Source organism: Tyto alba, unplaced genomic scaffold (assembly GCF_018691265.1).
Source record: "Tyto alba isolate M040663 unplaced genomic scaffold, T.alba_DEE_v4.0 Super-Scaffold_2, whole genome shotgun sequence".
Lineage (NCBI taxonomy): Eukaryota > Metazoa > Chordata > Aves > Strigiformes > Tytonidae > Tyto > Tyto alba.
This window is the reverse complement of record NW_024881282.1, coordinates 25,179,329-25,192,736: the sequence shown is the minus strand read 5'-3', so window position 1 is coordinate 25,192,736 and position 13,408 is coordinate 25,179,329. Positions and strand designations below refer to the sequence as shown.

Below are 13,408 nucleotides of genomic sequence, written 5' to 3'. Positions count from 1 at the left end.
CCACAGTGTAAAACACTAATTCAGCATTTCATTTGTTGTTCAGATTTTTACAATTTATTTTGCCATTTTAAGAATGTTACATATGAATTTAAGAGGTGAAGGAACATTTGATAAAAGTTGAAACGTGACCCTTGGTTAAACCACAGTCAAAGGAATGATCTTCACCCAAACAGCATCATGTACGTTGAAAGTGTTAGCCAGCAAATGTCCTTGCTTTACATAGGTACATTCCTTCTAAACAAAACGATCCATGCTGTCAAACTGATTTACAAGCAACACAAAAGTATTGCTCATCCACAATTCCAATGTGACTGCTCACAAACAAGAGTTGGACAGCATTCTGTGTCAGCACAGCTCAGAAAACAGCATGGCTAGAACAAAAAGCCAAACAGCAAGATATATACATCAGTAGGGCAGAACACACATGCTTAAACTAGACCTAACCACAACATGAAAGAACTCTTTTGCTTACAGCCTTGTCCATGAGCAATCAAAAAGCAAGCATGAAGCATCCCTGTTCTCTCTTCTTAATATCAGCTCACAAATACTGCAAAGCGACCACAATCTTATATGTCTTCCAAGGCAACTTGTCTTTCTGAAAGGCTAATGCATTTCATATGGATCTAAAGATGGATTTGTGGCTGTCAAAAAAAATACATCAGGTTTCTAAAACTGAACAAACATGGTTCTTTAATTCACTATATTTTATATTAATAACAAAATAAAATATTTCACTTTGAAGTGGACTCACATCCAATCAAGCATGGACAAGTAGACAACATTTGCAACATTATCGGCATCACGAGACAACATTCTGTGTGTGACTTTGGGCATCGGAGTTAAAACATCATGTCATCTAGTCCGTCCTCCATAAACTTCTTGTAAATTGCCATAAACTTTGCTACAAATGCTTCCAGATGATAAATGGCTTTGCTGCCTAGTTGCAGGCGGTGTTCATAGAAGGCCGCCATCTGTGCAACTTCTCCTTTCAGTTGTCCATCACAGTTATTTAGAAGTTCTGTCAAGAGGCCCTAAAAGGGGGAAAAACAGGACAGTATTTGAAAAATTTATATACTTTTGGTAAGAGGATAACCTCATTTTTCTGAAAAGAGCCAAGCTATGATCAATAGTTCACTCATGAATCCAACAGAAAAGACATTCAAGAATCATTTCACCATCTATTTGACAGAACTACATTCATGAAATCATATCTCTTCAGAACCTTTTTTCAAGATAAATTCTTCATGTCAAAACAGACATTCTCTATTGTGTTCTTAGATGGGAAAAATCATATACTGGAACTACTTATGCCTTAATAAAGAAAATAAATTAACCTCGTATCCAAATACATAACCTTTACTGCATGCAGGCACACAGCCCCGGGGAAAATTTTTACTAAGACAGCAAGTGTATTAAAATCACTTACTTCCTGCCTTGACAGCATCAAGCACAAAAAGAAAGAATATTAATAAATAACAAGGAAAGGGTTTATTTAAAATTTAAGTATATCTGTTTATGTACACATGTATGTGTAGACACACACAAGATACTTTGCAACTATACTTCAGTCATTACAAAACCAAGAAATTCATTATTTTAGATCAGAGACAGTAATAAAATGATTGCAAATCCATCTCTACTAAAATGGTCACGGTTAAGTGAGAAGTATCTCCAGACCACTTCAAGTTTATGAAGAGGGAGTGGGCAGAGAACATCCACCTTTGGTCTGACAACAACAGTCATTAAACAAGGCAATGCAGGATCCACTAACCTACTATAAGAAAGGGAAGTTAAAGAAAAACCTAACTACCAAAACCCTCAGAAAGCACACATCAGTTAACGTGAAAACAAATCTATTGTCTTGCAATTATATCTGATGGCAAAGTCTACCTAATGTAAATTGCAAATCATCTTCAATCTTTGTTCTGCTCTGTTTTCAGCATCCTTTCATCCTGCCTAAAACAGAAACGTGCACACCCTGTTTGCTTTTTCTCTCCTCCCAAGATGACTTCTGTCTTTGAAGAGGCCTGCTGGTCTAGCATCTTTCAGCAAACCTCTCCACTAGAACATAGCGAATATTGAACTTACGACAACAAAGCTTTTACAAAAGAAACCAAACCATATCAAAATCAGATCATAAAAAGCCTATGCTTCAATACAGAAATGGGCTGAGAAGTCTTCAGGAGGACAAAGCACGTCCTCCTCTGTTTTTACTCAGCTATGATGCTGCTGTTCTGTAATCACAGAACAAGTTTTAGTAAATGACTCAACAGAGGCGTGAACAAGGAAGCCTGCAATAAAAATAAACTAGACGACATTTACATTTTCCAAATTGGAGGACACAATCTTCCTGCCCCCAAAATCTACACAATTCAAAACCATCATGCCTGAATATATTTAGGCATGAACCTAACTATAGTATATACACTAACAGTCTAGTATATCAACTGAGGATCTTGAGAAGTGAATGCTATGTATCAGTGTTTGCAGGAACAAGGTCTTGAACTACTGCTTCAGAGCGATAATCTGCACTATTTTGGTTACTCCAGTGGAAAGAAACACAAGAGAAAAGTATCTTTTGGTCACTCACGTCTATTTGGAAAGGACACAGCTTTTCATCAATATTTGGATAATCGGTGTTGCTTTGGTGTGGTTTTTTTTTTTTTTTTTTTTTAAACTCAAATTGAGATTATCATAGCATTAATATTTATAACACATTAAGAGCTAGATAGCTGAATTACCTTCATTATAATCTCAGGAGGAATGCAGTGTGTCAGGAGTTCATAAAGCCGTCCACGGACCTCTAAAAGCCTGTTGGAAAGACACCACAAAATATCAGAAGGATGTCCTCAAATCATATTAATGCAATTTCACTGTTTGTAAAATATGCAAAGGGGGTTTTTTTTCCTGTTTTTAGTTTTGCGTGTTATTTTAAACCCCAAAACACTGCACAAGTCAGTTTTAATTCAAATGCTACATAACACCTTTTATTCAAAACAAGAAGGTAAACTACATATACTCTAGTTACAATGGTCTTAGTTAATCTAGAAGCTACAAGGCTATTAGAATTTATCTCAGGCTTGTCTCCCTTTCATTCTTCTTCACTTCTAAATTATTATTCACACTTAAGATTAGTGAGAAGACGCCACAAAATTGATTAGAGCCACAAAATTCATTTATGTTTGTTTTCCTGTCTTCATTGTTTAAAAGAGGGGGGTAAGATGATCAGGTGTCAGAAATTGACAGTTACCAATTCTCAATTTTTGGTACCAGGAGGTCAGAAGCTGTAAGCGTTTAAAAGAAATACAAGAATTTAAGAACATCTCATGTAATATATAGAACAGACTAAAAGGATCAGGATGTGTATATGACACCAAGATGGATAAAGGGAAGGGGGCATCTCCTAATATGCTTTAAAAGCAATAATTTCTCATTTCCATATCTTTTACAAAGGTGTGTTATGTTATAGACAGTGAAACAGAAGCCTTAAATAAACCAAACAAAAAAAAAAAAAAAAAAAAAAAATCTAACACTACCACCCCCACTCCCCCTCAAAAACCCCAGACAGACAGCAAAACATGTAACTAAGCTTGTGCTCACTTTTGATTACAAAGCTTCAACAGAGAAAATCAACAATAGTTTCAGTTCCTGAAGTTCATTCATTCTCCTCTGGTAATTTTAAAGCTCACTTCCTCTGGCTGCAAAGTACAAGCTCCGGTAGAAATGCCAGAAAATTACATATAACTAAAGTAAAGATGCCACATTTTTAAAATATAACTTTTTTTTTAAGGTTCAAGAGTACACCAAAACCATAATTTATAACTTCAAGCAAGCGTATTCACCTACCTTTGTGGTGTCTGTTGACCAACAATAGCATTCGCAGTTTCTCTCAAATAAACTTCCCAGTCCATCTCAGGAATGTCTTGATCAGCAGTAAAAGGATACCTACATAATAATATTTTTAAAAAATTAAAATCAAAGCAAACTATCACCTGTTCTAACAAGGCCTCAGAAGTAAGTTCATTTATGTGTCAGAATATAATTTACATTAATTTTCAACAGTGACACTTACTGTTGTACTCTGCAGGACTCACACATAAGTAGTGCTTTCCGAAGATTCCTGCCAGATTTCTCTGCAAGCCTTTGAGCAAGCTCCTGAGGAAGAGTCAGGCCTTCTTTCTTACACACACTGGACAAGACATGGCAGATCTAGATGGAAAACAGATAGCAGAGAGTGCAACACTTAACAGTTTAGCACCTACAGATTCTCCTGTTTTAAACATTTCTGGACCAGAGATGGACCAGTCTTTCATAAGACACGCTTGACAAGTCACCCACCACAAAGAAAAACTAAGTCACTCTGTGGAAGTAAAATATGTCATAAGTCCACAGCAAGACCTTAGCGAGTAAGAAGATTTAAATAACTTTATTTTGCTTCCATTTCAACATACATCTTCAATGCTGGGAGCAGGCACTCGTACAGCCAGGCATCTGCTTTGAATAGGTCCTATAATTTTTGACATGGAGTTGCAGCACAGGATCAACCTGCAGGTCGCCATGTACTTCTCCATTGTTCTTCTCAAAGCATGCTGAGCATCTTTAGTGAGTTTGTCGACTTCTGTTAACAACACCACTGAAAAAAGAATTAAAAATAGGGGGTTTTTTAATCAATATCAAATCTTTCTAAGAAAATGGGTACTTTGACATACTATCAATAATATGAAAATAAGTATCAAGCAGAAAAAGGAAGCATGGTTCCACAGGCAGGAAAATAAAGATTAAGACAACCTGCATGCCTTTTTGACTGTATAATCTTCTGCTCCTTCTCACCCTATATTCATGTCCTGGAATATCAGTATCTTCAGAGCAGGGCCTGCAACACTTCAGTGCCATGAAATAATCCAGGCAGGCATGGAAGCTTTCGCTTTGACAATTAGTACAGTAAATCTTTAAAGGAATTTTTAAGTAAGGAATGCAAAAGAATTTACAGCATAAGGACATATCAAAAAGCAAAACACTCTTGAAGATGTTCCTCAATACATTTTATATTTAAACGCCAGTGTCCTAGCTTAACAATGGAGTAGTAGAAAGCTGCCTTGTTATTGTAGCCGCAGCATCTTTTCATGGTCTTTTAAAGAAAACAATAAAAACTTATTTAAAAAAAGCTTCAGAACAATCAGAAGACATCTAACATGAAGCAGCTAACCTAACCAACTACTTTCTGCAATATATAGGTACAAATAAAACATGCAGCAGAAATCTCTGAAAAACAAGTTTAAAAAGTACTTTGACTTGTTTTAACTGTTTTTACTCACCTTTAAAATCTCGTTGAGTACTTGTCTCAAGCTGTTGGGATTGTGCTACTGTCTTCAATAGTTCCTGAATTACTACACGGTCATTGTTTCCTGCATCACTGTAACAGGAGTTTGAATAAAACTTGTTTTAAAACAAATTTATATTGCATATAAAATACATCCTCCTAAGCAGCCCCTTGGTCAACTGACTGAACAAAAATGACAAAAGTATTCAGAAGCTGTTGAGGTTAGAATTAAGCTGAACACACATACTTTGTTGAAAGTTACCTTCCCAATAACAAAAACAACCCAAACCTTCTGTAAACACAGCTGGATTTTTAGGACTGTATTGGGAAGTAGTGTCATTAAACTATAACTCTTTCTACTGTGAGAAATCAAAACTTTTGTTACCTATGATTTGGGCAAAGACCCACAATGTGAACATTTTTACCTATTATGGGAAAAAAAAATTAAGTCTAAGCATATTATAGGATGCCTGACTCAAAGGACTGATGTAAATGATTAAGTGTTTTTCCCCTGAAAACTAGATGTCATGCTATAAACAACCTATACATTTAATGTAAATTTGAATGGCAGACTGAAATTACAAGAAGTTTCTAGTGAAAGACTCAATACTGAGATAGTATTACAGCACAGGTGGTTAGATTTTTTTCCACTTAGAAGGCCTAAAAACATGCAGAAATACTAGATCTCCTCCTGCTTCTTCTCCTCACTATGCACTCCAGCAGCACTGCGCAGCTTTCCCAGTCCCCAGGTTAGTAGCTCAGCTAGCTTGACTCAGATTTGACAACCACTGGGGACTGACTTGCAAACTAGATTATTGAAAAAGAAAACAGGAAAAAACCTCACACTTTGGCATCCCCAGACTATTAGCCTCACAGAGGCAGCAGTAGTTCTGCAATATTTCACCAGCAAGCAAACGGACAAGTATTTGTCCTGTTCTAGTCACCACTCAACCAGACCTTCCCCATTCTTGCCAAGGAGAAGGCAGCAGAACAGACAGAAGCATATTAGCTCAACAGTTCACAACCTGCCAAATTGGTTATGCTGACTTCGGCCGTGGAGATCTGTCCTTCAGTGAGGGAGCAGACATTTGATTACAGAGCAAAGAAGAAAAAGCAAAATGAAACAAGCTGGTTCTGCTTATGAGCTAGGCCAGTTTTTGGAAATGGAAAGTAATTAAAATAGTTCCCTAATATTTAAAGATAAATTATTCTTTATAGTAATATAAAACCCAGACTTAAAATTTCATGGTAAAATATTATCCTTGATATTATTTGACCACACCAAACATTCCAGGAACACAATGAACAGAGGCAATTACCACACAAACGTTTAATTTTTGTTGTTCTTTAGTTCTTTCGCTACCCACTTACACAGAAGAACCTGTTTTAAAGCATCTACCCAAGCTAGTCAAGTGACCAGCAGACAACAGTTTGGAATTCAGACAATATCCTCCTTTTGGAGGAAAAAAACCCAAACCAGTCCTATCTAATAAAGTTCAATAACAAATTCAGTGTCTGCAGACTCCTTCCCAGAAGTTAATTTTCTTTCCCTGTTAGCCATTTATCATGTTCCATGTTACTCAAGATGCACAACATGATTTCACAGTATTACAATTCAATCAAACTTCACAGACTGTAGCACAGCACATGCATGCTCACTGTCTGGTCAGACATAAACATGACAATTGCTTGATCACTTAAAGCCTATGAATCAATGCATTAATTCTTAATCAAAACTCAGCATTACTATTATATACAATAACCAGTACAGCAGTTCTACACTTTGTATTTTACTTTAAATATAAAAATCATGAATTATTTTATACGATTCAAGCTAAAAGTACTCTATGGAGAGTAACAGAAGCATTAGTAGTATTAGGTTACCAGAGCAAAAGATGGAATGGTCACGCATTTTATATCAGCAAAAAGACAGATTCAAACAGTTAGTTACCAATAAAAGTCTCAGCTTTAATTATTTGCATCTGTATTAGATTACCAGGAGATATTCATTAATCAATACACAGAGATTAGTTGCAGAACAAGCTTTTAAAGGAGATATGGCACATGAAAATAGCTTCTAAAATGCAGAGAAACATGAGAAAAGATTTAGCAATAAGCACAAAGCCGAAAGTTACTTCAGGATACAGAATGTCTTACAATTGCAACCCAGACAACAAAGCCAACATAAACAAAGGCTCCCAGGTACACAATCACGTTTGCTCTCATGTGATTTAAAGCACATTAAAGGGTTTCAGGTAAATACAAGTATTTACTTTGGGTCAGCAAACTATCACCAGCAATTTCATAACTGCCAAAGAAGACATACAGTACACCATTATGGCTTCTGTCATTTAAATCAAAATCTGACCTCCCTCGTGTCAGGACTCCCAGTATTTTGCGGTAATATTCCTTCCTGTGCTCTAAACTCTTTAAGAGTTATTGGGCAAACCACGTTTACCTTCAAATCACTTTATTTTTGCATTTGTGAGAGAACTAACAATATCAGGGTGTTGGTTCCAATAAAAGTTCTCAATTTCAACTTAAATGGTTAAATCTGTTTATCCAGAATTGCTTCTGTTTCCCAGTCCTCAACACTGGCATGCTTATGTGGATAGTTAAGTAGAACATTACTGTCTTCAGTATACAGCAATCAAAATTTTTGTTCATTTGGAGCTATTCAATTAAAAATTCCCTCCCTATTCCCATTTACAATCCAAACCCATAAACCACTATCTAATTTGCTCAGGCAATAAATTGGGCAATCAGGCCTTTATATACCCAAGTTGAAACCACTTGCAATATGACCAGCAGCTTATATTTGAAGTGGGACATGTTTACTGTACACTTACCTTGGGTTAACTTCCAGGTGATAATTACTTGCAATGGTGCTAATTTCAATTTTCTTTTTAGAAGGTGCCTATGTAGAAAGTAAGCATATTACATTTCAAAGAGTGTTCTAAAGATCTGATGCAAAAATGTATCTTACAGATTACAACTGGCTAAGTCACAGGCAAACCCAACGTCTCAGAGATCAAAGAACTGCTGAGAGACTAGACTTATGCATCTCCTACACCCCAACACCACCTCCAAAGGAAAAAAAGAGCATTAACACATCATCCAGCCTGTAAAACAATAACAGTATTGATTATTATAGCAGCACATAGTACATGTTACTGCATACTCCAGTTACAGAGTTTTGTAACAAGAAAGCTTATTGCTGGAATCAGCCGTTCAAATTAACTGATACTTTGTGCATTCAAAGAAAAGCTTTGGAGGGAAAACCTCAGGACAAGCCTAAAGAGGCTGTTTATTTCTCTTGGCAAAGGATTTGAAGTCTATGCTTTGTTTTGTTTTGTTTTTTTTTTTTTTTTTTAAAAAAAAGCCACCAGTATTTATATTATCACTGAATTTGGGTCTTAACAGTTAAATATATCCTATATTTCTATCATTCAGTCCAAGTATTATATTTGTTCTACTACTGAGAATTAAGAAGCAAGGATTAAAGAACCTAGTTACGAATAAAGCTTGATAACCCCTTGCTGGTTAAGCCTTTCGTAACATAGGCTTTTGAATGAATAATATAACCTTTGAATAATAAACAATTAAATGCCTAAGACCAAGGAAGATAAATATTTTTTTTTTCTAATGTTGAAATTGTCACTATGAAAATGTGGAAAGAAGTTAAAACTTACATATATGCAAAAAGCCGTGCTAACAGATTTTAAAATAAGGGTTAGTTTTACAGACAAATTAAATTCCTTACATCTAAATGGACAATAGCATATGTTGTGATAGACTGGCTCTCAAACCAACATGCAAAACCAAAACAACAAAAACCCCAGAACAAACGAAAAACCACAGGGAAAGAGCCAACCAGACACAGAAAATAACAGAAAAACACATCTTCCCACCCATGAAGACGCAAAAAACAAGAACATGGCACAAGCATTTGTTCATGTAACTAATGTAATCTGATTAATTACATAAGAGAGCCTGAAGATATTGAGTGCAAAAAAAATTATTTTAAAAGTCAAATAAATATAAAGGCCTCACAACAGAAATACATCAGTATATAAATATCCACATTACTTCACAGCAGATGATAGATTTATTTTATTTTACCGTTATACTTTGATGCTCAATCCTCAGTTTTTCTACTCCTGCACCATATAATTCCCTTAACAAACACATTATTCTTGTCTTTTTTCCAGCTCCTGATGGTCCATACACCAACAGATGAGGGAAGTCACCACACTGAACCTGAACACAAATCAACAAGATTAGTTAGCTGCAACGATATTTTCCTTATAAGAGTATTCATCCTTCCATTCTCACCCAAATCTACATGAAATTACTTTTCCAGGTCAGTCACAACATAGTACCTAGAATTAAGTACTATGCTGAACATAGTACTTAGAAGTAGGCACCTGCTGCATTCCTTTCCTGCAGCAATATTTTCTACAGATCATATTTTTCTGAAGACTGTATATAACTCATTTAACTCCAAACATTTCTCCCCTCAAAAAAAAAAAACCTAAACCAAAAACCTCAAAACCCAAATGACAAATACAAAACCAAAGAACACCTCAGCATTCACATGCTTTCCAGGGTTTCTAGTGACAGCTGCAATAAACACACAGCAAAAAGAATAAAACCCAAGTTTAAAGCAGATAGAGACACATATAATTACAATACGTATGCACAGATGTTATTACTTTGTTGTTTTGTGCGCAAGCCGTGAATATGGGCATACAGGTAATCAATAGCCCGTATTTAAATTAAGTTAGAAGTTTATTTCTTGAGAAGCAAACAAGCATGACCTGGAGAACATCTGACCAAACCCCCCCACCAGAATTTACTTTAGTTAGATACAAGTCATAAACACTGAGTGCATCAATCCAGCAGTCTAGTGAAAAGTCAGCACATCTAGAAGGGGAAGCAGTCCTTTAACATCCAAGCAGTTACACAGTCCTGACTTTTATTCCCAGCTGCTCGAACTTAAAACCTTCAGCTAACTTTAAGTAAACAAGGCGAGGCCTGTTCTCAGAGACACTGATCGCTCTCAGCTAAAACCCCGCTGAGAGCACAGATGCACATCACTCCTGAAAAAAAAGTCAAGCCACTAATCCTCCCGCAGCCCTTCCCTTCGCGTAACGGCCACGCTCCCGAGCGGGAAAGCTCCTGCGAAGGCTGGAGCCTGTGCTGAGGGAAAGCTCAGCTCCCAACCCCCGCCGGAGCGGCGTCACGGGCCCCGGAACCGCCATGCCCGGAGGATCCTCGCTGCGGGGAGGAGCGGGGTCCAGCCACGGCGGGAGGCCGCAGTGGAGCGGAGCAGGCCAGGCCAGGCCAGGCTCCCCCCTCACCAGGTGGCGGAGCTGCGCCGCCTGCTCCCGGTGGTAGTCCAGCTTGGCGAGGGAGCTGGGCCGGTACTTGTCCACCCAGAGGCTCATGGCGGTTGAAAAGCGCGCGCCGCCCGCCGCGGCTCCGGCCTGGCGCGGCGGGAGGAGGGGCCGGTACGGCGGCCGCCGAGGGACGAGCTGCCGGGGAGCGGAAGCGCGCCGCTGCGCCGCCCCCGCCGCTCACCCCGGGGGGCCGCCGCCGGGCCTTGGGGGCGGGCGGGGCTTTCCCCCGCCCGACCGGCAGTTTTTCGCGCCGTGCCCCGGCAGGTTTACGTGTGCGAAGCTCGTACTCCCGGGGGCCTTGTATGGCGCCAGCCCTGTCATGGCGCTGGGGGTGCACCCAGCAAGGGACGGGTGACGCCAGGCCTGTTTTGTGGCAGCTTTGCTGGTGGCAAACTCGTTGTTTTTACTAGGCGCGCGCAGACAGTGTCACGCGAGCAGTGGTGGCGAGGGGCGCGCGCGCGAGAGGGAGCGGTGCGGGCTGGCCTCCCGCCAAAGAAGCTTTGGAAGACATGTTAGGTCGGAGAGGTTGGGGTCTGAGGCGAGCCCCCGTAGGGATGGCCCGGCGGGCGAGCAGGCGAGGAGGGAAGCAGCAAGGGGCTGACAGAAAGGAACCCTTCAGGCCTGCCGGCATGGCCTGCCTGACCTGCCGGCGGCCAGCTTCATCAGCGTGCGCTCGGCCTCGTGGCCTCCACAGAAAAGAGGCCGGTTTTCTGTCAGGGGAGCCTGTGGTCCCTAGGTTCTTTGCCTTGGTGTCGTCCGGGACTTGCAGCCTCATTAAAATCAATGGGTTGCCTGTAATCTATGCATCACACTGAATTTGCAAGCTCCGCGTATATATGTGGCTTTATACATGATACGTGTACGCAGACTCACATACATATATAATAAATTCTCGATTCTTTGTGTAGTAGCCCTAATAAATGAAGCGACATGCACAAATGATACTATCTGAAAGTAGAATTTCTTCAACTACGAAAACGCCGGTATGCACATGAATAGTCTGAAATGTATCAGCCTGATTTTTTTGCTTGCATGATTTCTGTGAAGAAAATTCTATTAGATGAAAAGTTCATGTGACTCTTCATGTGTTACCAGCTCTGTGTTCACATTTTTTCACGCAGTCATAATGCAGATAGTAGCTTCATTAAGTTAGACATTCAAGTTACTCATAAGGTCACATAAGCCTAGTGGGGGCAAAGAGAGAGCACATCAGTTAGTACCATGTTACCTCTTTATCCAAAATAGTTACGTTACTCTCACAGACACTGATGAATCAGGGTTTTTTTTTTTTTTGCAGATTGCCATAAATTAGCAAATTCGCCTTGTACTGCTTTGTCAGCAATGCCCTTGTACACGACTGAGTCTGTGAAAGCTGCTGCAGCGATACCCTGCTCAGTGCTTACCCGTTGAGTGCCTTTGTTCTACTCTACTGCACCACAGAGTGACCTGTTCCTCTGCCATTTTCTAAATTTACATTTTGTGGATCTACAGTCACTCATGGGTGTCTGTTCTCTCCACTAAGCACCTGCTGTTCTTGAGTAGTCTCTGAATTTGACCATTAATCTCTTTTATATTCTCTTTGGTTAGCTATATTTATGACTAGTTTTTTTAAGCTTTTCCAGATTCTTTGCTCATTTGCCTGATATTTTAATAATTTCTGAGTGATGTGCTACTCTTGTGTCTATCAATGTCACGCTTAACTTAATTACAATTTAGGTGATAACTCCTTATAACCCACTCAGTTTTTCCAGCCCCTAGAGATACTGTTTTCACTAATGCATGCCAGCTTCCAGCAACTGCGCTGACAGGTTCTCCAGGCATTTGAAAGTACCAGTGAAAACAAATCCTTTTAAGATGAGGTCAGACTTGAGCAGGTAGGACTCAGTCCAGTAGGCTTTTAGATACTTTCAGCTCCTAAAGAGATCAAGGAGTTGCATATCTGAAAGGGCCCTAAGCTCTTTTTATTATTAGGTCATTAAATTTCCATCTAATTTCTTGTTATCCCAAGGATAAAATTTTGGGAATTCTACCCTACTTCAGCAATGCGTTTAAGCATGGGTTTACACTTAAGCTTTCAGTCAAGTTATTCCTTGCCATAAAAAGTAACTAGCAGATGAACAAAATTAGTTTGTTAAGTAAAAACCTTATCATTTTAAAACCTGAGCCTGCATGAAGCATTGCACTTGTGGTACTTTGTATCTGATTAAAATGCATTTTGATTTTCTACTTCATTGATTTTTTTAACTTCACTATAAATCTAAACAAAAAGAAGTAAATATCTAAAATGGAATGATTTGGTCAAATGTATTGCAAATAAATGTGAATAATACAGGAGATTGTGGCAATTTGAGCTGCAGTCACAATTCACTCAAATACAAGGACTGTTAAAATATGTCTTCACTCATTTTGTTCAGTCCAGCAGAAAGGTCAGAAGGTAAAACAACTTCTCTGCATGAATAAACTAGACAATGTATCTGAAAATAGAGATCTTAACTGCAAATGGCATTTTGAGACTCTTATTACCAGCAGTTATGTTATTAAAAGGTGACACAATGTCAGGCACTATAAAAGAAGCTCCATCTTATATGCAAACTGAAGTAAAACGAAGACCTGGGTCCAGTGTTTAAATATATATATATGTATATAGTTTTTAACTAGTTTTAAATTGATCATTGAAACAGTGTTA

General features: G+C 38.7%; 1 protein-coding gene across 1 annotated transcript; it reads right to left on the bottom strand.

Moving 5' to 3' along the window:
* Positions 1-31: 31 nt before the first annotated feature.
* Positions 32-10,880, bottom strand: RFC3 (replication factor C subunit 3). Its single transcript, XM_042793222.1, has 9 exons — positions 10,684-10,880; positions 9,443-9,580; positions 8,170-8,237; positions 5,316-5,413; positions 4,452-4,633; positions 4,073-4,209; positions 3,847-3,945; positions 2,742-2,811; positions 32-1,031 (listed from the first exon to the last, which is right to left on the bottom strand). The coding sequence occupies exons 1-9, from the start codon at positions 10,768-10,770 to the stop codon at positions 840-842; spliced, it is 1,071 nt and encodes a 356-aa protein (XP_042649156.1). The 5' UTR covers positions 10,771-10,880; the 3' UTR covers positions 32-839.
* Positions 10,881-13,408: the final 2,528 nt, after the last annotated feature.